At 44.5% G+C, this 26,603-nt stretch overlaps 1 protein-coding gene across 2 annotated transcripts in view; it reads right to left on the bottom strand.

The window, feature by feature from the left end:
- The window catches only part of SVEP1 (sushi, von Willebrand factor type A, EGF and pentraxin domain containing 1), a 1,018,759-nt gene that overhangs the window by 568,459 nt on the left and 423,697 nt on the right, over nucleotides 1-26,603 (bottom strand). For both annotated transcript variants that reach the window (XM_086962106.1, XM_086962105.1), the window contains exons 7-8: nucleotides 22,669-22,866; nucleotides 5,195-5,313 (exon numbers count right to left, since the gene is read on the bottom strand). In XM_086962106.1, the coding sequence (XP_086818232.1) occupies nucleotides 5,195-5,313; nucleotides 22,669-22,866 (317 nt within the window). The remainder of the gene's footprint in view (nucleotides 1-5,194; nucleotides 5,314-22,668; nucleotides 22,867-26,603) is intronic.

Below are 26,603 nucleotides of genomic sequence, written 5' to 3'. Positions count from 1 at the left end.
TATTCAACACCCCCTTTTCTGAATCGTTTTTGGCCACTATAGGTGTGGCAGGGTATACTCAGACATGAGTCCCTTTCTCACTGCACCATCAGGATTCAAGCAAGCCGGGCCGAAGAAGGCTGAAATGCCAGAAACCGGTCCCCGGTAGATTGTCTCCTTTCTGGTGAAGAATTGGCTTGGTAGTTTAGTCTGCCCTGTTCCCATGATGCACTGGGCCAGGGACAGACTGATTTGCATATAGCTAGGTTCTGAGCTGGGATGGTGCAGTGAGATAAATAACGGTGATGGATCAAGCCCTGATCTTTGGACTGGGTAAGAGTGGTCTGCTTAATTCAGACACTCTGTTCATCACCACCCCCTTTTCTGAATCGTTTTTGGCCACTATAGGTGTGGCAGGGTATACTCAGACATGAGTCCCTTTCTCACTGCACCATCAGGATTCAAGCAAGCCGGGCCGAAGAAGGCTGAAATGCCAGAAACCGGTCCCCGGTAGCTTGTCTCCTTTCTGGTGAAGAATTGGCTTGGTAGTTTAATCTGCCCTGTTCCCATGATGCACTGGGCCAGGGACAGACTGATTTGCATATAGCCAGGTTCTGAGCTGGGATGGTGCAGTGAGATAAATAACGGTGATGGATCAAGCCCTGATCTTTGGACTGGGTAAGAGTGGTCTGCTTAATTCAGACACTCTGTTCATCAGCACGCCCTTTTCTGAATCGTATATCCAACTACAGCGCGTCCTCCACAGCAAGTCGTTGAAACTACTTGCGATGCAATGGTTCACGTTGTAACAACGCGTTAGTCGTAATGACCGCGTTGTGATGGAATGCGTTGTACCACATTTTATGTAAATGATGTCTCCCCAAATAAGAACAAAAAAAAAAACGTCCATGGACAAGTCACATTATCTGGGGCATTTGGATGTATTTCCCTGTGCTCCCAGAAAAGCCACAAGCAGGGAGAAGGAAACAATTGAATTTAGTTACCTACATTTCTGCTACCAACTGCAAATCAGTAAACCAAATTAATACCTTCAAAAGGTGTTTGCATTTCTATTGGCCATTTGGTCAGAACATATTTTCTTTCTCTATACATGAGTTCCCGTGAGCTGGAATTGATGCCATGTTTAATTTCCAGCAAAACTTTATTTAAAGATGGAATAACTTCCAAGTTGAAGGTATGCAATCAACCATTATGATTTTGGATTTTCAAAAAAGAAAGAAAGATTTGTATTTACTTCAATCACTGGATATATTTAGAAGACTCTTCCGATGCAGCTCTTTCGAGTACCTTTTAATGTAATACTGTTGGATTTAACCATGGTCTTACCCAATATAGTAGTGGATGAAGCCCTTTTAAAGTGTCTATTTTCACAATCCCCAACTCATGCTTAAGCATAAGCGTGGATGGGAACTTATGATGACTCTCAATGACTTTTCTGGAGTGCATTTTTAACAACAGGAAGGTAGGAGAGGAAGACATTCTCTTAGTTTTGAAAAAAACGAGGATCAGTGCTATGGTTTGACCATAATATGGCCATGGACACCAGATGAATGATTAAAACATTATTAAACATTAGCACAGCTGTCATTGAGTGATCCACATATCACTTAATTCAGGGACGCTGACACAAGTAAATCTATCTTTTGGACATGGTTATCTCATTTTTCTGCTCTTGACATCTGCTGTTCTTGACCTGTTCACTGAGTGAAAGCTTGCTGGGTGGGCTTAATTCACGTGTGCTCTGTTTAGAAGGTGAATCATTTCTTTGTTATATTCACATAGCTGTTACTCAGCTACTTTAACTGGAGGTTCACACAGTGTGGTAGACAACAGCATGGTTTCCACACTGACACCTAAAACAAAATATATTTTTGGACGTCCATGTGACATAGCTCCAATGTGTAGCAAACATTAGAATGTTAATGCTTTTGATGGGAATGTACTAGCAGTACCAAATGTGCAGTATGTAGGTAATGTGAGCAGCCAAACAAGTGTCAAGGTATGATTTTTTACTAATAGGATAATATTTCATCTAATGAACATTGACCTCAGATGGGTGCTTCATAAAAAGCATAACATTCTTGGTTAGAAAGTGTCACTTCACACAAGTGGCTAGATTTACTAATAAATCACACAACGCAGTGCAGCAAGGTAAGTTGCTGCACTGCATTCCGTGAATGGAAGAGAGCTGAAGAGCGCCATATTGACACAAATATGATGCTCTTCAGCTCTCTCCCACTGCTGGCCCACTCGTGGCTGCCTAGTGCCAATGCAAGCACCCTTTTGCCATGCTGGAAGGGTGCCTGTGTTATGGGCAGGATTGTTTTTCTGGAGGAAGAGATACCTTCCTGCACAAAATAATCCTTAGAAGCATTTTCTTCTTTTATGCGCAATGCAGAAATAAACATATTTCTTGCTGTTCAGCTTCTCTTTGGTAGGTGTACTACTTGGCAGTGCGGCTTCCGCTTTTGCTCCGCAGCACTGCCAATTTGCTCCAGTTCAGGAAGAGCCTGAAGACCTGGCTTTTTAATCTTTAGGCTTTTTTACTCTTTTCTTTTTGTCTTTGATTCTGTTCTTGCTCTGTTGTGTTATTTTTACTCTGAGTTGCAGGTGGAAAGCGCCGGGACACTCTTTTCGAGTAGCCGTGCACTATATAAAAGCACTATAACATAACATAACATAACATAACATAACATATCACACCATTTCAACTTTACAAACCTTATTAGATATGGAATTGCATGAAATACATGGGTGGATGCACAGAAATCCTGTCCTCTACCTGTGGAATGCCCACCACTAAGAAAGGCAACGCAGCACAGAACAAGCCACTGCATTGCATTACATTTCTTAAAAAAACATGCTAAGCCACACATATCAGGCCTTGCATGGTTTTGTAACTCCCAAATAAGTCTTTGTGTTGCCCTCCACCACCTTGAGTGACACAGAGGCAACACAACATTTTTTGTAAATCAGGCTCTTCATATCTGGTGCCTACATCTACTGAGACTGAGCAAGCAATGTTGGTAGGAAAGATTAGCTCCAGGCTTTCCTGGATGGCATCTGCTCCTGAGTAAGTAGCCCTAGTAGAACACTTCACCTTTCATAGTGTAGAGCATAGACTGAACACTGAAGCGAGGCTAATACAAGGGGTGAAGCAAATAGGGCCCAGCCTCCTGTAAAGATCCAAGATGGTCATTTCTGAGGCAGCTCTTTTAGGTCTCGCCTAGCGAACGAGGCGCATGCGCTGTTTCGCCTTGGCGAGACTATTGTTGTCGGTTTGGCTAGCGAAGGGAGACAAACCATGTGCGCACCCAGACAGGCGATGTGTACCCTCACAGCGTCTGTATCAGCTTGGCCCTGGACAGCACATGGGCATGCACACGGCGTGTCTTTCAGCTTGTTAAAAGAACTATGGAAAAGCTCAAGGAAGTCGCACATGCTCTGATAACACAGGCTTTTTCAGAGTCCCTGTCACTTTAAATATAGTCCACACGCCCAGCACTGTGTGTGGCCTTGCTGTGGTTAACAGGAAGTGTTTTGTTTCGACAAATCTCCCTGGAAGAAGGAGCTGCATCGCACGTTGGTTTTGTAGCCTTCGAGGTACATTGTTTCTGTGTGACAGCGAATTAAAAAGAAGTTCATTGTTTTTGCGCTCCTCACTGGTTTACGGATTGGGTACCTGACGCATTACGATCTGGCTTCGCTTTCTGGTTTGTGCATGAGACCCGCATTAGTTTGTTTACATTTTGCGTAACTGTTTTTGAAGAGTTTACAAAACCAGGTGTTTCGGCTTCACTGTACATAGCGTGCGCGGGTGGAATGACTTGTTTAAGTGTACGCAGTGCTCATACATTCCTATGTCTAAAAAATAAAGTCTCGCCACCTTTAATGAATAGATGGTTTTAACATACGCAACTGTCTCAAAGCAGGTAACTGCAGAAAAATACACCGTACCATGGCGTGAGTAATGATCTTGTATTGTAACACTACACTTCAATAAACAAATTAATGAAAACAAATATCCCATGAATGCAATCTTCATGCTGGGTCGTGCCTGTACTCTCAATTTGACATTTGTAAAGAATTTGATCAGTTTGGGAATAAGCGTTATGGGAGCAGTTTAGGCTATGCCTAAACCCATGTTTTTTTTTCGCATTATACATCGTGAAATCCACCCAAGGTTATTGGAGCGCTTTATATAAGTACCAGCTTTATTACACAAGGTCACCTTTTTTTGAAGTGATGTGCCCAAGATGGTGAGTTGAGCCGACCCTGACTCGAACTTGGTTTCGTAGTACAAAGTCTGCACCTCTGCCCGTAATTCTACATCGAGGAGGTATCATTAGTAAGAGCTAGTTATGTTCTATGAAAATCATGCAGAGCTGCTAAAATTATTAGTGCTGCGATAGCGGCCATCTCAGACAAGATTACATGAGAAGCTACCATATGCAAGATTACTAGCAGTGATCACCTCAGTGCATCAAGCAGTGTTGCCACCAGTAACGTAAAAGGGCTTTATCAATTTGGAATGCCTCTATATGGGTAATACATAACAGACAGAGCAGCAATTACCCTAATGCCAAGTGAAAATAATAAGAATAAGTCTAATCAGAGCCACCTGAGAACCTTGATCTATTGTCTCTTACTTCTACTTTCGCAGCATATGTAAGCATGATTCATGTGGGTAGGAGACGTCAATGCCCAGCTATTTTCCTTATAATAACATGGATTCCTTTGCAATAAGTTGCACATGCCTTGCTTCAACACAGAATAAAATTATGTTGCAAAGTTTTTGTTACAGAACTCAGTGCTTAGCAGATGGTTGAGCTTTCCAATAGCACCTTCGTTCATAATAAATACACTTAACACATTGATACTGGTGGCAAGAAGAGGTGAAGCTGTCTATCCCTTCCAACAAGAAAGCTCATTGGAAAAATCATCCACCGCAAGATGTAAACATAGCCTGAAATTCGTGGGTTCATATCCTGGCATGACAGCTTAGCTGCCCATCCTTGTTCTGAGGTCAATAACATGATCATAATTGTGCTGAGTAATAAAGCCATCTGAGGATACAACACTTTGTGATTTAGATAATAATTAATATATGGGAACCCAATTACATTTATGTTAGGCGGGTCACAATATTACATGGAGTCAACATATTATTTGATAACACACCACCAAAGCTTACCTCTTCACCAGAGTTGTCCTTTGCAATAGGGGCTTCCCAACTGACCATAGCAGAGTTTTGATGTTCCAGATTACCAGTCTGAATATTGTCCGGACAGCTGATTTGAGGGGGCTCACTATCTGAATCATAAATTTTACACAATATTGTCAAAATCTTTAAATTAACTTTTCACTATCAATACAGTCACTTTCGAATACAAGTATCACTTCATTTCTCCCAATATGCATTATGCTATGTCAATCAATTTGTGGATATTATTGGTAAGTAGTTAGGTGTCTAGTGGAAGGTACATCCTCAACATCCAGATAAATACATAATTTTCTGCTACATCATTGGCCGATAGAGGGGAAATTGTCCCATCACCTGTTAGTAAAATCATCATTGTGTTAGGCTTTTTTTCAACTTGTTTCTCTTTGACCGTTACACGTGATGACTGTTCAGAAAATGTAACTTAGTCTAGTTTCTCTTTAAATGTATCTTTATTGTTTCCAGTGCTCTAAATATTTGCTCCTCCGGGATTTACACTTCCATTGAATCTCTTAAGTTACTTCGTTGGGTTTCAAATATCATCTTTTTGTACCGATTTTCAATGTTTTGTTAGTTTACTTTGACTGAATGCACTACTCTAGGACATGGAAGCTCGTGTCTGGGCCAGAAGGGTGACATTTGTTCTTTATACTGACACCCTCTGTACTCAATTGTGGTAATATGTCATTTTAACACTAGATGAGACCATTTAGTTAACCACTTCGATGCTGATGACTAGCTCAGCTCGTCATCAGGCTTACCTGCCGTGTGCTGATGACGATCTGAGCTCGTCATGTAACGCAGTAATTTTAAAAATGCAGCACACAGCGGGAAAAGCCGCCGCAGCGATGCGGTTAAACGAAGAAACAGTCAAATAAGTGAATACACCCCAGAGCACCATCCTTATGAAACTGAGCGAACAGGGAGAAACAAATGAACAACTACATCATTCTCCTAAACTTGACAACCACCTTTGAACTGGGTTAAGGACACTAACAGAGGCAATTATCGCATACAACTAGCCCCTTCGACGTAATAAAGGTGCACTTTCCAACAAGTCAGACTCTGAACTTAGCCACACAAACACATTTTTGTTTAAAAGGAATAAAAAACAGCCTCAGCTTTCTCAGATTGGCTTACATGTTGTAGACGAATATTTACCTAAACTGCCAAAAACAACATTGAAAAGAGCAAACCCTCTTTCCCTTACTTCCTCAGCACGCACCATTTTTTGGGTGACAGCGAGGGAATTAGTCACATAAACTAGCAGATTTCAAACAATCGGTATATAGATGTAATTACCTAAGGATTTCTCTCAGTTACCTTAACTTCTGAAAAATTATTGATAGTTAGTTTGAAATCATTTCTGGATAAGTGAATCATTGACAAAGTAAATACTGACCGTTACTGAATCGGCTAATTTTGTAGATGTAGAAACAAAAGGTCATTAAGGTGACCTTGGCCTTTCAAAATAAAGAAACAAGTCAAGCAACGGGGCCTACTGCTGTAAATACCCACTCTCAAACAAGGCACACACACAATCCAAAATATAGCTGCACAAACAACAGTACCCAATACTCATTAAAACCTCTTCCGGAAAACCGTTGACAAAATCACTTATGAAGTATACTGACTAACAATCTTAAACAGATCAACAGACACTGTACAACTCGTTAGGAAAAAAATCCTTTAAACAAAATAAAAAAAGAGCTCTACAAAATTACAGATTGGCAAACACTCGCCATAGAAAAACTGCAAACACCATAATTGAATCCAGTCTGCACATAATTTCCCTCTCTGAAACTTGGGTAAACAACGAATCTACGGTAATCGTAGATGACTTAGTCCCCCGAAGGCAGTGGGGTAACGGAGGACCCCAGAGCCCCCGCGATGCACGGGGGGGGACATGGTTCCTTGTTTTGGAGGGCCCCCATCACCTCCCAGAGCCATGCCATTGCATGCCTTGCAGAATGCGTGCAATCGCATAGACTAAGAAATAGGTACATGCTCGGGTAAGTCACTCTGCTTTCCAGAGTAAGCTGCCTGCAAATAGGGGGGGCCCTGATCCTTCAGTGGGAGTCCATCGAGCCAGAGTCCAATTAATATCTGCACCATCTGGGAAACGACGGGCCTCACAGCACATTTTGTAGGAGGCCCCTGTGAAGTTGGGGAGATCCCCTAAATGAGGTGCGGACACCGTGTGGGGCAAAGTGAATTATTTATTCATATTACATAAGAGAGCGCCGGGAACACGTCTGGATCGCTCGGCTATTGGGGCACTATGCGCATCCAAGATGGCCGCCGCACTCTACGTCATCGCGTATCCCACGCAGCTAGAGCGCGACGCTACGTATCTCCCTTCTTTATATAACAGTTACAAACCATAAGCCCTTCTCTCGGGTCACAATTATTTTGCTTCACCCAGTTCATAGTCTCTGTATTTGGCAGGCCTTACTACAGTTCTCCCTGCCCTCGTACGTCTTACCGGAGTGGAGGCAAAACTCTCCAAGTTGCTCTCTGCCTGGCTCACCAGTCTCCTTCCAGCTCCCTTAGGACTCTCTCTCTCTCCGTGACCTCGCCAGTCTTCTCCAGATGTTCTCCCATGACTGGATTGTCTCCTTCCTCATGCTCAGCTTTTCTTCCTTCGTCTCCTAGATCTTCTTCTCCTTCTTGTATTAACTCGCTGTCTGTAGGTGAGCTTTGGCTCTGTTGCATCCTTGATCCTTCTTCTATGGTCTACTGCAATATCTTATTGCATTTGGACATGCGATCCTGTGACGAGACATTTCTGTCGCTAAGCAATGCTGCTCTGTCGTACACCTCTTTTACTTGCATGGGCAGGCTATATTTGCTGTCCCCTTTTCTTCTCAACTGGGCAAGCTTGACTCTGACCCACTCTCCTCTTTCTAGCGAGGTCTCCTTTACGTTGCGTCTCTTATTGTAGTGCTCCGTGTATACTCTTTGTGCTCTCTCCAACTTGTGCTGAACCACTGCTGGTGCCCATTTACTAGTGATTGTCCTTGGTGAAAGGGTCGCATCCTCTTAAGATTTGGAATGGACAGTACCCCATACCAGTGGGTGTAATTCGGTAGGCCCACAGGATACTCCGCACTTCCTTTTTCCAATCCTTGCCTATTGCTATGGCGGCCTGTATGGAACCTATTATGACCCGATTAAACCTTTCGGCTAGACCATTGCCCGCCGGGTGGTATATGAATGTATGCTTTACCTTGATTCTGTTTCGTTCCATGTATTTGTACCACTTTTCCATGGTGAATTGGGGTTCATTGTCACTCAGAATGGAGCGGGGTATGCCTTCTCTGAGGAAAGTGGCCGTATGAAATCTGAGGACTGTTTCCGTGTCCATCTCCCCCTGTATGTCTACTTCGGGCCACCTTGAATACCTATCGATGAGAACGCACACATACTTCGGGGTTCCCTGTGCATCCAGTACTGGTCCCAGAATGTCATGGATAACTCCTCCAAAGGGTTGGCAGGGTTGTCAAACTTCCCCAGTCATGGCCGTAGTAGGGTCTGAGATTTGTCTGCTCTCTGGCACAGGTCACATTCCGTTACATGCCGTTCGATCTGGATGTCCATCGCTGGCCACCAGTACACCTGTTTGGTTCTCATCTTCGTTTTCACGATACCCAGGTGTCCTTCATGCAATACAGCGAGCAGGTGCAGTATCAATGACGCTGGCGGAACAACTTTGTTCCCTCTAAACAGGAATGTCCCTTGATCTCCAATGGACAACTCCTCACGCACCTCGAAGAATTTCCTGAGTTCTGCTCTGAGTTGCTTTTTTTCAGGCCATTCTTGTAGCAGGAAGTCCTTGACGTCTTTGATGTCTGGATCATTTTCTTATGCTTTTTCCCATTCTTTGCCGCTTATCACTTTCTCCGGGTCTTCTGCAAAAGCCACACGGACTTCATCCTCGTCTGCGCTGGTCGGTGCATCTTCCATCGCTGAGGCTCGGCTGAGATAATCAGCTACCCTATTCCTAGTTCCTGGGATGTACTCCACATCATATATGTAGTCTAACAGCTTCAGCGCCATCTTGGCGATGCGGGGTGTGGCGCTAGCATGACCGCAGGACGTGAGCATTTTGACCAAGGGCTTATGATCTGTCTTAAGCTGGAACCTCTTGCTTCATAAGAATTGGCAGAATTTCCCCATGGCCCACACAACTGCCAGCATCTCTTTTTCTATCATGCTGAATTTCTGTTCTGTGGGTGATAGGGACCTAGACGCAAAACTGATGTCAGACCATTTCCTTCCAAAACTTGCAACACCTTCGCCAGCTTTTTGTCGTGGTCGGTTTGATCCTTGCCTATCACCAAGATATCTGTACTCCCTCTATGTCTCTGAACAGCCTGTGCATAAGTTTTTGGAACACTGCTGCTGCTGACGCCAGGCCGAAGGGCATCCGGCGGAACTGTTAGCATCCGAAAGGTGTTATGAAGGATGTCAACTTCCGGCTCGTGTGGTGTAGAGCTATCTGGTGATAGGCTGAAGTGAGATCAATGGTGGAAAACCATCTTATCCCCTGTGTTTTGGCCAGCATTTCTTCTAACCTTGGTAACGGAAACTTCTCCATGATGATGCACTTGTTCAGTTTGCGCAAATCCAAACATAGATGGACTTTGCCATTGGGTTTCATCTCCACTACTTACCTGGCCAGCCATTCTGAGCAGGTTATCGGTTCGATGATCCCGTTGTCTTCCAGTCTCTGCAACTCCTGTTGTACTGCATCCCTGACCGCTATGGGTATGTTCCTTACTTTGTGGGAAACCGGCGAGGCGTTCTCCTTGAGATCTATTCTGTGAGTGAATTTCTCTAGCTTACCCACTTTTCCTCCGAACACAGTGGGAAATTCGCTTTTCATCTTGTTGAAATTTGGTAGATGTTCTGTGCTACTCATCAGGACTTGTGTGTCCCCTCCTGGGTTTAATTGTATGCCCAAGTCGCCTTGATCCATCCACCCTAGAACAGACAAACCTTTCTCGGCCACATTTAGGGGCCGATTATGATGGCGGACGGACCTGAGTCCGTCCGCCACCATAGAGTAGGATGGACCGTCCGCAGTGGCAGCAGCAGTCCCTCCGTGCAAATTAGGATGTGCCTGCCGCTTTGTTCACGCAAATGCAGGTGGGTACCATAGGTACCCCGTGCACCCCCCAACCCCCTTCACCCAGGGTGCCCGCAACGGGCCCCCAAAGTGAAGGTCTGTATGCTTTTCCACGGCGGCTGTGAAAAAGCATACTTTCTACTCCATCATAATATGGCTGGCGGTGTCTGATAGACACCGCCAGCCATGTTAATGCTTTTCCGCCGCGGTCGAAAGGCAACCGTAGCGGAAAAGCGGCAGACAGATTCCAAGACCCACCAGCCATCCTAATTTGGCGGTGGGTCTTTCAAGCATCCGTGGCAGTTTTCCCACATCCTCCGGGCCGGCGGTGGCTTCCGCCGGCCCGGAGGATGCGTACTCAGTTGAGTACTCAGGCAGTTTACCTCATTCCTCAATCAACTGCAAACAGCTGGTTAGGATGGAAAGCACCTAATCCATGCCACATTTTGGAGTGATCCATACTAGTCACCATGCTGCCCAATATATATGTGACCCCTGAGAAACTTATTGTTAGAATCTGGCATCTCCATTCAACAATACAGATGATGGTGTAAACGTGTCTATCAAACCTACAATTAATGTCATCAATCTTTCCTAGATGACACAAATGCAAATTTGATCATGGCCCTAAAAGCTCAAAATGAATGACTTTGATGTAAATCTCTCATCTGAGGTAACATGTAGACCAGCACTTATCTGTGAGCTCCCAAATTGAGCATTCTTTCAAAAGATCCTGAGGCTCTCTCCAGTCTGTAAAAATATTAAAATAGTTTGACAACCCTAAATACTTTATTTTAGTAAAGTCTTGTCATAAAGTACGGGAAAGCCTCTCTGTCACCACACAAAATCATTTTATTTACTGCTGAAAGACTTATCAGGAAAGAAAAAGTTTGACTCCATTGCCCTGGGTTTTCAATCAAACAGCGAAGTCAGGGACAGTCCCCCCTCAATAACGGAGGCAAACATTATAGTCATCCCCAAAGAGGGCAAGGACCATACACTTCCCAAAAATTACAGACCCATTTCCCTGATTGATGTGGATTGTAAAATCTACGCCAAGATCCTAGCGGTTAGGTTGAACTCTCTCCTCCCCAAACTTGTCAGCAACACCCAAGTAGGTATCATGCGCAACTGTTTGGCTAGTGACAATACGCACCTCTTCTGCCAAATCCTAGAGCAAACCTCCACTAAAATAGAGTCAGCAGTGGCAATTGCCCTTGACGCGGAGAAGGCTTTTGACAAGGTCTTGTGGGCATTCCTGGGAAGGTGCAAGCGGGCCTTCAACCTTGGTGAGGCCTACATAAAAATTACAATGGCCCTCTACCAATCACCATCAGCGAGCATAGCGATCAATGGCTCATTATCGGGCTCTTTCAAACAAAAGCAGGGGACCAGACAAGGCTGCCCTCTATCGCCCTCTCTATCCCTTTTGGCCTTGGAACCCCTTATAGAAGGGATTAAAGTAAACAAAGACATCGCAGGGGTACGAATCAAGGTCACAGTGGTAAAACTATCTGCGTATGCAGACGACATACTAATAGTAACTGAACAAACTAAAAAGTCGATCAAGGCCCTCATGGACACAATTGCTCAGTACTCCAGCCTATCAGGATACAAACTGAACAATGAAAAATCTGAATGTAAACCCTTAAACATTCACTGCACCCGAGATGCACTGGGGGGGTCTGGGTTGACCTGGCAGACAGGCAGCATTAAGTACCTAGGCATACTGTTCGGTTCGGACCTATACAATTCCCTCCGCCGCAACGAAAAAGCACTACTAGAGAAGGTTAAAAAACTCTTAGAGACACGGAGCCCTAAATTTATCATGTGGTGGGGGAGAATCGAAGCTATAAAAATGATGATCAGCCCAATGGTCAACTATTTGTCAAGCATGCTCCTGCTCCTACTAACAGACGATTTCCACCGGAAAATCTATAACATGATCTCAAAATTCATATGACAGGACAAGAGGGCTAGGATCAGCATCAAGAAGTTGAGACTACCTAAACAACAGGGGGGCCTTAATCTTGCGGACTTCCAAACCTACCAGCTAGCGTTCCTGGCAAAACAGGGCTCACAGTGGGTGTCCTCTTCACAGGGACACTCCTATGTCTGACTTCAGGTAGAGAGAGCCATACTAAACAATAGACACCCCCTCACCCTGCTCACAACGTACACCCACCCCTCTGTGTCAAAACAGATATTTAAAAACACCAAGATAGCTATGCAAAAAGTAGACAAAAAATTGGAGACCAGTATAAGGGGTTCCAAATCTGAGTCGCCATGGGCAAACAGCAGAATCAAATATAGGGGAAAGAGCCTCAACTTCGATACACGGATAGAGAAGGGCATCTCCTTTCCGCGTCAGTTAGACAGAGGCCAGGGCCCCATCACGTTCTCCGACCTGAAAAATAGCTTCCAGCTAGAGTACATGGACCTATACAGATTTCTAAAAATCAAGACAGCCCTATCAAAGGCCAAACTACACACCACACCACCCTCGATCTTCCAATATGTAGCGAGCATAAACAAACTAGGCCACCAAGTATCACGCATATATAAGCTACAGCGCCCAAACAACACCAAACTCAACACCAGACTGACAGAGTACTGTGACGAACAGCTAAGGTGCCAGCTAAGCGAGCTGGAGTGGGGAAGATATGGTCCTCAGCCACACAAAATAAGATCACCCAAGTCCTAGCAAAAACTATGTTTTGGCTCCTTTATAAGGCATACTGGACCCCGGACCGCCTACACACACTGGGCATCAGAGAGTCCAACCTCTTCTGGAATGCAATACACACAAAGGGGACTTAGCACACCTAATCTTCCACTGTCCTACACTTAAGATCTTCTGGGGGAGGGTGTTTGACTTTATAGACAAGATCTTTAATCGCAAGGCGAACAGGGACTTCATGTCGATCATCACAGCCCGTATAAGATCGGACCTGGCCTCGGAAGACACAAAGGATCTTATGGACCTCTTGCTGACCTCGGTGGTCAAAACAGAACAGAATAACTGGGAAGACTCAAGCAAAGCAACCTTCCAATCCTGGCTAAACTGGACGTACCTGAGAGGGGCGGACAATCTAGCACTGCAGGTACTCCCCGTGGAAGGCCTCTACCAGAGGGATGTGGGAGACACTGGAAAGGCACCTTACCCACCACAAACCCCCATGATCGGCCGATCCAGTAGGCCTACGGGTATCCTTCTCACCGCTCGGACAGACCAGGCCAAGGTAGTTACAACGGGTTTCGGACCGCTCCTACGCCGCCCGGCTTTGGCTGTGATTTTTGCTTTGTATCGTGCTGTTGTCTAGGTTGAATCTGCAGTACTCTGTATCCTGGGACACACTATCCTCTCTCTCTTTGTTCTCCCCTTTCTCTTTTCTTCCCACTGGTCTGTTTTCTGTCTTTTCTCCCTTATATTACTCGCATAGGAGTATACCAGTCCTCTGCAAATGTTTTATACAATTGTTTTGTACCATCCGTAAAATCCCAATAAAAAGTTTATTAAAAAAAGGAAAGATGAAAACTGGCATCCAGTCAACGCAAGCATTGAAGCCAGAATAGTTTGCAGGGGCAGTCTCTCCATTAGGGCTCAGGGGCTGCACCGCTCTGAAATTCCTCACATTGCCATCAAAAATATTATATAGACCGATTTATTTAGAGATATGAGCGTATCTCTAAATAAATCAGGGAAACGAGGCAGTAAATCAACTTTCTAAAGCCCTTCATTGCCACTGTGGTTTACGGTAGTATCCACTGTAGGCCAGTGACAATATCAGCGTAATGGTTTCAGGCATCAAGTCTCCATCCCTGTGTGATGCCAGATATCTGTCATTCACAGGCATAGATCCGACCCTTTCCCATTTGTCACACGTAGGGTTGGATGCAAGCAAGTGTGATTTTGTGCCTTGTCTTCGTAATTGTAAGTGTTATACTGCTAATCGTGTGTTATGAATATTGTGGGGTGACCTACTGTCACGCTAACCTCCTCCACCATGACTCCCCAGGCCCCGGCTGCAGGTTGCTGCTCCCATTAGAAATGGAGCTGCTGTATTTGTTACCCTGCAAAATTAGTGCAAATAACAGATCATTGTTCCCTTACAAAGCTGATCTAAATATCCAAGTCAAACGCGAAATGAGAAATATGTGCTTACAGTAAAGGCAGTTATCTGCTGTATGGTGTTAACACAGGCCCTGTCTTCATGCCCCTAACATTAATGCCAAAACATGGATTGATTTACAAACAATGAATGTTCTAAAGGTAATGCATGTCAGTGATTTAGTTCCTCTTATTTTATTTCAAGAGTGGTAGCTGTTTTATCATGTTGTGCTTCTGTATGTTGGTCTATGGGGGTGAGTGTTTGATTTGCTCAAACGCTCCGTCCATCATCCCCTTTGGTATTGCTTTGCTCGTCTAAAGTTGGCAGGGTATGCCCAGGCGTGGGTCCCTTGTGAACTTTGCCACTGGATTCAAGCTAGCCTGGCTGATGACAACTGATTAGCCAGAAACTGGTCCCAGGATGCTTGTTTCCGGTCCAGGGAAGACATGGCTTGGCAGTTCGGGCTGGACTGTTCCCATGAGGCACAGGGTCAGACTGATTTGCATATGGCCATGTCTCAACTGGGGTGGTGGAGTGAGCTAAAGAATGATGATGGATTCAACCCAGATCAGTTGACTGGGGGTGAGTGTTTGATTTGCTCAAACGCTTTATCCATCATCCCCTTTGGTATCGCTCTGTATGTTTTTTGGGCATCTTATTACTCTTGTATAGTTGTGCTAGGTGTTTATGAGGGGCTTTGATTGGGAGTGCTGGTGCTGAAGGTAAAACAGAGTGCCTGTCGGTGGGTTGGTGTCTCTGCAGAGCACACGGAACAATGGTAGCAATTGAAATTCCATGTAACTGTGTGTGAAGGGGGTACACAGAGGTCAAGATATTTATAAGGCAAAAGCAAAAGAAAAGAAAATGCTTAAATGTGGGTGAGTGCAGTGTATGTTTGGGGTGGTGAAATGAGGGAGATGCAAGGAGGTGCAATCAGATGAGAGAAAAAGAGGGTGCTGAAAAGAAACGAGAGGAGGTTGAAAGTATGCAGATGGTTGAGATGTGCAGAGAAAAGGGGCACATATATCTAACATAAAGCACACATATCTCTAGGCAAATACTCCTTCTACAGACCTCAATAATGTTGAATTCACAGTCTCACAATTTCAGAATTGAAGCATTAACATTGTTAGTTATTTATACCTGGAATGATTCTATAGGTTGTCTCCTATGTGCTAGAACTCGCTTTGTAAATAACAAGGTGCCTAGAAAATATGCTCTAGACAGGACAAATTAAAAAGCTACCTGTTTAAACTCTATCTCTGTAATTAATGTTTACATTTCACTGCATTAGCCTTATTAAAATCTAATCTCAATCTCTTCCCTGTCTTCATCATTAATCTGTTTCTCAATTCTCACCTTCACCAAGCAGAATAAATGACCAAACCCCCTAATTACACTCCTTTTCACTTTGCTATCACAATATTCATACAGTAAAGGGAACAAGTTTTCTACTATTGTTATAATGAAAAACACACTAATACCCACAGCATGGCTAGAGCTGCTTTATTACAAAATGTAAGCACAAGGAGATGATGGACGGAGCGCTGAAACCTCTCAAATCCATCATCGTTCTTTAGCTCACTTCACCACCCCAGTGCAGACCCAGTCATATGCAAATCAGCCTTGACCCTGTTCCTCGTGGGAACAGTCCAGCCAGAACTGCCAAGCCAGGTCATCCCTGGACCAGAAACAAGCATCCGGGACCGGTTTTGCTGAATCAGTCTTGACCCTGTTCCTCATGGGAACAGTCCAGCCCGAACCGCCAAGCCAGATCTTCCCTGGACCGGAAACAAGCATCCTGGGACCCATTTGGGGGTAACACCCCTCATCAGCAAGGCTAGCTTGAAACCAGTGGCAAAGTGAGCAAGGGACACACGTCTAGGCATACCCTGCAAATAAGGTGAAATATTAATTGACAAGGACATCAAACATCCTTAAAATTATCATGGGCAAAGACAGACCGAGTTAGAGGTAGAGCGGTAGGCCGAGAAGAGAAAAGTTTACCTACAGAAATATATTGCAGCGAAGCAGAGAGAATGTTCACTTTCCCAGTGGACTCATTGGAAGGGGGTCCTGACAATTGCCCACGTTGCCTATGTCTTGAAACATCTCTCAGTAAGGGGTTCCTGCACAGACTAAAATATTTTCCCCATGAAGAACTAAAAAGATAATTAACATGCAAACGCGTACCATCCTGCATCTCTCACAGTCACCAATAATAAACTTTCTAGAATAACAGGGGATCGGAGATGTACAACATTCACTGTAGGGCCTTTTAATGCTCTCATAAGAGTACATACAGTAAGATGTTTAATATGATCATAATATATGGATATTAAATCAGCTACAATGGGGGTACAAGAAAAAAGCACTATTGTTGATTTACTCTGGATTCAGATTTTGATGTACAGGTTACACTATCACTAACGTAATGGATATCCCGGTCTGCCTTATTACAAGTGACTGGTATCCTATGGCTCCTACGAAAGGGCACACAGGCTATTCATCAAGTTTGTAATGGAGTACCCATCTGCCAAACCCTAAATCAGTCCCATGTTTCTACAGAAGAGCGATGCCTTTTTTTTAAAAAGAAAGGATAGACATATATTTTGATGGAAACTTTTTGATTTAACCTTCTTGACTGAAAATTTAACACTACCATTATTTAGTAGTTTTAGGTTAAGTGTTTTTGTTGAAAACATTTAATTTGATATTTAGAAAAGGTTTTGCCAACAGTATTCTGGGATTATATGCATTACCATCCGCACTAGATAACTTACAAACATGTGCTTATCAGAGATAGCAGAAATAGTAGACTTCATCATAATCTGTGGAAAAAATATTATGCTCAGTTAATAAAACTTGGTTTTTGATATGGTTTTACCAAAAGTATTTCTCTGTAGCAAATTTTGAACCTCCTGAAAGTGTCTAATCATTTTTTCGTCTGCCAAAGCTTATCTATCAAATGATCTAGTACTTTCCACAGTAACACATGGAGGAAAATAAAATACATCTGTTTTGGTCATATGAGTGTTGCTCTTGCATTCTAATTTATGCAGATTAGGCCCAGGTTTCTATAGGATAAACAAATCAGTCTTACTCCAAAAGGGCATTCTTTGTCATCTTCTGCTATAAGTTAAAAAACTTGGAGGCAAATTCCATCAATAGCTACGTATGGGAAGAGTTAACAAAGAAGCTATGCTCAGCGGCTTGTAAACATCTCAACTACACTGTTGAACAACTAAGCCTGGGGAACTATGGTCAACAACTGTTAGCCAAGATCAATTCAAGAAAACAGCAACAAAATTCTCCAAAATCCTAGCATCACTTGAAGACAGGGCTACTTTAGCTAAAAGGTCACATGGATGGGTAGTGCTAAACAGTTACACAACCTCTTAAAACCTCAGTAATACTTGGGGGAAGCACTAAATCCCAGTATAAAAAGGACATTTTTGATCTGTTGAATGGGTGAACTTCCAGCATTACCGCATAGCAAGCCTTTATTAAGGACACCCAAGGAAAACCAGAAAACCTGGTCCATATCCTCTGCCTTTGTGACAACACCCTGGGCATTCGGCTGAAATTTCTACTGCTGTAATGGAATCAGCAAGGGGTGTGTACTTGCAGAGGGGCCATCATGTCCGGCTTTAACGCTTCAGACAAGGGCTCAATTGCCCGAACTGTCAAGTACTTACAAGGGGTCGAGAAGGCCCTCAAATTGGCAGCATAATAGAGTGGGGTTAAATCGACTTGTTGTTACAATCAATACTCACCTTAACCCTGCTCAGCCCAAATCTCTCTTCCGAGCCACCTTCCTATCCTCTGCTTGATGGACAAATACGCCTTAGACCCTGGATTGCTTTTCATAATATTTTTATTCACTCTCAGCCATTCACTTCAAGAGACTCATGAACAAACTTTTTAAAAATGATTTTGTTCTCTGAAATGTTAATTTTATTCCTGGTTATTTATGGCATGAAATTTCACCTGACCCACCTTTCTCTTTTTTAGGTCGAGCCTGAGCCAGCATGCAAGCACTGCTCTGGTGATCTGCTGTAGGTGCTGTACTTAGGAGAAACCCTGCCCACATTTGTCATTGGCTCATGTTTTTGTCCTTTGTAAATGCTGGCATTTGATTGTTAGTCCTTACTTAGTACAGCAATGTTGTCATTTGTAACCTCCCATGGCTACTGGCCCCTTTACTTCGGTTGATACACAGGATCTGTTATTTAGTCTGTAAACGCTCTTTTCTGTATTCTTCGTGCAGGCACGACTTGCACTGCTACAGCTGCCCAGCCAGTGTAGCCACCCCCTTCTTTTCCATGTGCTTCGCAGCTCGGGCAGCCACTCACTGGAGCTGTGCAACACAGGAAGAGGCTGGAGCGCAGGGTGTCTCCTAGGCGAGGGCACGCCCCGTCCCGTTATCATCATTCACTGTGTCAGTGATCATTCCCTTCCTCAGCAAGCATTACAGCACATTGCTTCCCCTGTATTTAGGTTTCGCCTGGCGTCCGCTGCGCAGCAGCGTTTGCGCAGGCGAAAACTTTTGAGAAGCAGTCTTGGGCTTTGTCCCGCCTCTCTGTTCCATTGGCTAGCTCCATAAATGGAGGCTAGCCATTGGAGCAGAGATGCATCACTCATTCCCCGAGCAGATTCGTTGGCGTTCCAGCGATTTTTTCGCTCTCTCCCCCTTTGTGAAAGTCATTGCGGCGGTGGGCGGTGTTTTTTTTTGTGAAGGTTTGTTCTGGTCATTTGTCCGAAGATGGCGGCCGGGCAGTAGCTTACTTGAGAAGCTCAGCAGTGCCGTCTTGAACCAGCGTGTGCCAGTTCCCGCCCCCCTCCCGCTGTTCGTGTGCCAGTTCCTGCCCCCCTCCCGCTGTCCATGTGCCCGTTCCTGCCCCCCTCCCGCTGTTCGTGTGCCCGTTCCCGCCCCCCCTCCCGCTGTCCGTGTGCCCGTTCCCGCCCCCCCTCCCGCTGTCACGGCACCTCAGCTTGTTTTTGTGTGTGTTAGAATCTGCAGATTATGCTGCAGATGATGGAGTATGTGGCAAATGCGTATCCATATTCCTGCGGAAAACGCTGTGGTCGCAGAATCAAGCTGGCTCTACCGAAGTTCTTTCTAGTAACATGGAATCTGCCCTGACCGTCTATCGCTTCGCTTTACACTTGGTTATCCTCGTGGTTTGCAGTCCGACTTGTTATAACCTCCATTCGCATCTGACTAGCGAGTTCCGGGAGGTAAAGGTCACCTGGAATTGTTTGCATCCCAAAGGCGTTAGAGTGGTTGCCTCCCAACCCCCTACGGCTTCTGGCCCCACAGGCTGAAGACGCTAAACATATCAAGACTGAGCCTGTTTCCATCTAAACCTTCCTGAGTGAATGAGAATACCCCCCACAGCTCGGGCCTGCAGGGAGCGTTGATCTCCGGCCCTAGGTGTGGATTAGGAGAGCAGGCAGACTGGACGGAGAGGCGGCGTGAGGCAGAAGGGCGCTGAGGGAACACAGGTAGGGCTGGCCCGAGGTTAACCTCGGGCGAGTCACGCTGTAGGGGCAGAGTTTACTACACAAAACATGTCACGGCCTGCTAGAGAGAGCTGTCCTGCTGGATTCAGAACAGACACTTACTGAGCCTCGAGCTGTATCCTCCTGCCCTGAAACCCTGAGCACAACCATTATCTGATGCCTATAGAGCCTGAGTCTTTCTGCCCTTTCCTGAACGCCGGTCGGTGCCCTCCTCCGATCTTACTTTATATCTCTCTCCTTTTGCTGCCATCTGGTGCCCCCTGGCTTTTTCATTGCGCTCTCTTCAACCTTCCCGTAGCTTTGTCCTTCTTGTGTTGTGTACCCTTGTCTGCTCTCCTCACCCCTGCCCCCGCTGAAGATGCCTGCAATGCCTTGGGGCCGCGGTTAGAGGCGAACATGCAGCCGGGGTGCATCGCGGGCAGTGGAGGCTTGGACCGTGGACGCTTAGGGGAGAGGCTGCAAGCTGCCCTGGCTGGTCTGCGGGAGCTGCACCTGCTTCGAAGCCGGCAGCAGGCACTGGTGACCCGGGCACTGGCGATGGACCCGGCCACCGGGCCCCCGTCCAACTGGGGGGCAGCAGCGAGGAACTGCGGCTGGAGTGCACTCGAAGTGCCCTCAGGGAGCAGCTTGTGAGTACCCTGGAGAGGAGGGCTTGGGGCGCACATGCAAACTAGTGATCGATCTATGTATATAAAGTAGCTTGATTGTCGATGCGCCAGTAGAAACTATAATAAGCTTGTGTCATCGTCGACAATGCAGGTAAGTAGGACAAATAGAGCAGGGGTAGGGGGACATGCCCCCTCAGCCCTGATCCTTACTGTTCGGGGTTTTGCGGGCATTATTTTCCCAGTGTACTGGAGCTTTTGAGGCCGGTTTTAGGGCAGGGTCAACTGCTGGCGCTGCTGGCCCTTTCTCCAGCTTTTCTATGCAATTTAGAGGTGGCACACTAGTTGTTACTGTAAGGTTGGGGGGAATAGAGAGGAAAGAACAGAAGCCTGGTTAGTTTGAGCGTTTGTGTTTTTTGCCAGCAGTTCTATTGGTTCCCAGTCGACCATGCATCTGTAACCGCTCTAGAAACGCCACACGGTCGATTACTATAGTCTATGCATCATTGGTTTTAGAGATGTCCTAGTTTCTTGCCCGTGGTCCTGATAATGGAAAGGCAAGCGGCGCCCACAGTGGTTTCTGAGGCAATGTCCATCTGGGGTTGGATCCTTCATACACTCATTATCCACCTTAAGCCGTTGCTGCTACTCCCGATCCTTTTACTGACTGTTTGGTATAAAGTGCTGTCTGTGTGTGTGGGGTTCTGTCTGTGTGTGTGGGGTTCTGTCTGTGTATGTGGGATTCTGTCTGTGTGTGTGTGGGGTTCTGTCTGTGTGTGTGTGGGGTTCTGTCTGTGTGTGTGGGGTTCTGTGTGTGTGGTGTTCTGTCTGTGTGTGTGGGGCTCTGTCTGTGTGTGTGGGGTTCTGTCTGTGTATGTATGGTTCTGTCTGTGTGTGTGTGTGGTTCTGTCTGTGTGTGTGGTTCTGTCTGTGTGTGTGTGTGTGTGGTTCTGTCTGTGTGTGGGTCCATATGGCTCTGTGTGTTGCTCTGTGTGGGTGCAAATGCAATAGGTCTCACATTTGCGAGAGATTAAGCTATTGGCATTGTAAATGACAATGCCATTTATTTATCTATTTTCAAAATCAACCATAAATAAAAATGTTGTCAATTACAATGCCAATAGCTCTAACTTTTGCAAAGGCGAGACAGTCGCATTGTAAATGCTTGTTTTAATGGTGGGCAGTATTTAAGTAGTAGTTTGATTTGTTTGTTGCTGTCTGGTTTTGGTCACCGTGTCCGTTGACACCTTTTAGTATTGCTTTGTAAGACGTTTAAGTAGATTGGAAAACACAGAAATTGATAAGGCAGTTGTGAATTAGCAGAAATTTTATTTTGTTGTTGAGAGGCAGTCCGATTCTGATCTTTAGGATGCTTGCTTGTTGTGCTAGCGAGGACTAGTGTTGCTGCTTAAAAGATTAGACTAGCTTTTTTATGTTTTATAACTTGTACGCCGCCGCCCTCTCCCTAAGAGCAGGGTTGTGTCTATGTGATGTAACACACAGCTAGCAGTGTTGCTAACACTTAGATTGGCAAAAAATATAATTATGAAAGGAAAATACTTGTTTAAAAGTGAATTGTGCCAAGAGCTTTAGATCGGAAGGCTTCTTAAATCTGCAGCAAAATGGAAAACATTTTAAAACAAGCATTTGCAATGCACCAGGTCTTGCATTTACATGAGTTTGAGCTATTGACATTGTAAATGACAATGCCTTTTATTTTTGTTTTCGTTTTTAAAACATAAATAAAAGACATTGTCATTTACAATGCCAATAGTTTAAACTTGTGTAAATGCGGGCCCTATTGCATTTCAAATGCATGTTTTAGTTGCTATTACTATACAATTGTTTTTTAGAATTGCTTTTATTGTAAAGATTTTAAATAATCGAACAATAAACGTACTAACTGTAGGATGTATTATAAAATGATCATATAAAAGAGCTGGAGATGGGGAATGATGATCAGGTTATGTTATCCTTGTCATGCAGAACTCTTACATTTCCCACATAGCATCCACCATGTCATCACCATCTACATTATGCCTGCTTACGTCTAGAAATTAGTACTTCTCATACCTTTACAGGCAGCTTTTCTGGTGTTTTGACTCCATTTTCCTGAACTAACGCAGGTCACTTCTTTTGTCACACCGGTCAAGGAAAAGCCATGGCGACAGTTTAGCTGGCATATAGTTCCAGTTTTTGCTGGCTCCTCTCCACAACCTAGTGGATTTACCATCACACTCTTAGGTATATAAAAACTGGGGCAATATATTTCTATTGAACAGAAAGGAAAATGGATAATTAATAAAAAGATAATACAGAATGCTAACAGTTCATGTTAAGACTATGTTAACCGTCATGGAGTGATTAGCGTTCTTGAAAATATAATTTCTCTTTTATTAGAGTAAACAATATCAACAATGCCAAATTTAAATTAATATGAAACTAACATGCATTTGCAGTATAATGGTCCTGCGTTGCTCAACAACACTTTGCATGATGGACCCATCAGTTCTTCAACCTTTCTCTCTGTTACCACCTCTCACCATTTCCTCATTATTGATCCACCTCCTCAATCCACTGTCCCACTGCAAAGAGGTGGTATTTAAAGATTTGATAGGACAGTTAGTGGCAGGCAAGTGGATGGGAAGCTGAAAGTAGGATTCTCTGTGCCACACTGCATGTTCTACTGTGCAAAAAGAAGGACCACTGTCCTCATTATTGATGCACCTCCTCAATCCACCACCTCACTGCAAAGAGGTGGTATTTAAAGATTTGATAGGACAGTTACCAGTGGCACATGTGGCAGGCAAGTGAATGAGTATCTGAAAGTAAGACTCCATGTGCCACTCTGCATGGTCTACAGTGCAAAAAGAAGGACCACTGTCCTAATGTTATGCCCCTGGTGAGGAGAGTGAGACTCAAGTCCGATTTCAAAGAAAGAGGAATACATTCACAGAGTAAGACAATGATTCTGATGCCCAATATGAATAGTCAAAAAAATATTTTGAGAGTCTCCCTATTACAGTAAATGAACATCCATGAACAAATCAAATGTTTCACATGTATTTAAAAGCATAGTATATACACACACATAAACACATATATATTTACACAATCCATACAAAAAACACATTACAAATACAGTGCAAAAATAGTTACATATATAAGTCACAGTACATTGAAATAGACGCAAAAAATGATCACATCTAAAAATGATTAGTTCATCTAACATCCGATTCCTATGGGACAGTTTTCTGTTGAATACACAAAGTAAATTCCATCAATTCGTATTCAACATTGACTAGGACGTTTCATGTTATATTATACATCGACGTTTCGACCCCTCACTTGTCACGCGTAATATCAATTCGTCAAAATGGGGTCTTTCTCAGGACTAAATAGAGTGTGTGTAACTGTGAAAATCCAATGTGGCGCCTTGGAATGCATTTAAATCAAGGGACGGGATCTCATTAGTAAATTCCACCGTCAACACCCTCTTGTGTCAATAAATGGTGTAAATATATATGTGTTAATGGGTGTGTATATACTATACTTTCAAATATATATGAATCATTTGATTTGTTCATGGATGTTCATTTAATGTATGAATACAAGTTACATTCCCTTTTGTAGCATATCCACCTCCTTTTGCAAAAGAGACCAAAACCAAGCAACGGCCAATCAGAATAGCCTCACCCACTAGAACCTTCCTGAGAGAACCGCAGAGTCTCGGATTTTCATAGCCGTTGTGTCACAGTAACCACAGCTGCTGAAGGCTGAGCTTTCCCAGGGGAGGAGGGTGGGCGCATGGGAATCTATGAAAGTATTGGAACTTTCATTGATTCCCATAGCTTGTATCAGAGTAGCTAGCAATAAGCAATAATGCTCATTTTGTGAAATAAATATAGAAATACCTCAGTATTCATACTTTCATAAGAAATAGATACACATTGAAACATTAATCAGCATTATCATTAGATACAAAATGTGCAATCATAGGAAGGAGGGATAGTAGGGAAAGCTCACCACTCAATGGAAGAGGTTCCTCAGGACTGCCTGGCCTACAGCCGTGTCTTCCTGTGTCAAGGTTTCCAGGCAGTAATGTTTCGTGAAGGTGTGCGTGCTGCTCCAAGTCGCAGCTCTGCAATTGTATTTGAGCTGCACTCCCGCAAAGAGAGCCGTAGAGGAAGCCATGGATCTTGTGGAGTGTGCTCTATCTCTGCCTTCTAGAGGCTTGCCCGCTGCAGAGTGAAAGTACTGAATGGCACTGGAAATCCATCTAGCAATATCCTGCTTCGACAGGGGAAAACCCTTGCGAGGAGCACTAAATGCAATGAATAATTGAGAAGACTTTCGAAATCCCTTAGTGCGGTCCAGATAAAATTTCAAACACCGCTTTACAACAAGTGAATAAAGTGATCTTTCCGCTGGCGTGGAAGGATGAGGAAAGAAAGTCTTGAGAATCACTGGTTCATTCAGATGAAAGTCTGAAGGTACTTTTGGTATGAACCTCGGATTAGTCCTTAGAATTACAGTATTTCTTTTGAATTGGAGAAAAGGATCCTGTATTGTGATAGCTTGCAATTCCCCAAAGCGTCTTGCCAATGTGAGAGCTAGAAGAAGTGCCAGCTTCCACGAAAGAAATTTCATGTCTGCCCGATGAATCGGTTCAAAGGGATGCTACATCAGCTGGATGAGAACCAAATTCAAATGCCATGTGGGAGGCGAAGGCCTCACCGGAGGAAAGACTCGAAACAGACCCTTGAGAAACTGCTTGACAATTCTGGATGACCAGAGAGAAGGTCCAGATGCAGTGTGCCTGTAGCGAGAAACTGCTGCTAAGTGAACTTTTATAGATGAATGAGCCAATCCTGCCTTAGCCAAGGACAGGAGATAAAGAAGAACCTGATGAGGCTGAGAAGAGAAAGGGTCAACACCCTTCTTCTGGCACCAGATGCAAAATCTTTTCCATTTCAGACGGTAAGTCTTGTTAGTGGAAGGGGCTCTAGCTTGAGAAAGAACCTCTCTTATCTCAACCGAGAGGTGAAGGTATAGGATCTCTTGCTCAGTAGCCATGCTGACAGGTGTAAGGAATGAGGATACGGATGACAAATCTGACATTTGGACATCGTGAGAACATCCGGAATCACCCGCAAAGGAAGTGGAGGAGCCGGAGAAAGGAGGTGCAGCTCCTTGAATCAGAACTGCTTGGCCAAGCCGGAGCTATTAGGATCATCTTGCATGGTTCCGCCTTCATCTTCTTGAGTAGCTTTGGAATCAAATGAATGGGTGGAAAAGGCGTACACAAATGCTCTTGACAAAGTTATCAAAAGCGCATTCCCCAGCGACCCTCGATGGTGTAACCTGCTTGCGTAAAACTAGCATTTTTTGTTCATCAGGGTGGCAAAGAGATCTATTGAGGGTTTGCCCCAACGATAAAAAATCTCCTCCAAGACTGTTTGGTTGGTTCAGTTCCCATTCACGGCTGACAGACGACAGCCTGCTGAGCCTGTGCGCCTTTTCGTTTAGCACTCCTGGCAGGTGTTCTGCTTGTAGCGATATTCCGTGTGGGATCGCCCACTCTCAAATTTCTTGGGCCTCCTGAGATAACGGAAGAGATCTGGTACCCCCTTCCTTGTTTATGTAGTGCATGGCCGTGGTGTTGTACGAGTGGACAAGTACCGCCGACTCTTGCAATCGTGGAAGAAACGCTTGCAGCGCCAGCCGGATCGCTCTGAGCTCCAGTAGGTTGATGTGAAAATGGCAGTGCTGGGGCAACCAATGCCCGCTGACATGTAAATCCTGAAGCACTGCACCCCAGCCCTCCAGCGAGGCATCTGTCATTACCACTTGAGGAGCTGGATTGCTTACGAAGGATAGACCTTGGGATTAGTTTTCTTCCTTCGTCCACCACAAGGCTGCCCTTCTCATTGCCGCAGTAATCACCATCTTGTCGTCGAATGAGCCGTGAACCTGTTGCCATTGTCTGTCTAGTTGCTGATGAAGAG

The sequence above is a fragment of the Lissotriton vulgaris genome, chromosome 3_1 (assembly GCF_964263255.1).
Source record: "Lissotriton vulgaris chromosome 3_1, aLisVul1.2, whole genome shotgun sequence".
NCBI classification, from domain to species: Eukaryota; Metazoa; Chordata; class Amphibia; order Caudata; family Salamandridae; genus Lissotriton; species Lissotriton vulgaris.
The sequence above is the reverse complement of the archived record's forward strand: the minus strand, read 5'-3'. Positions and strand labels throughout refer to the sequence as shown.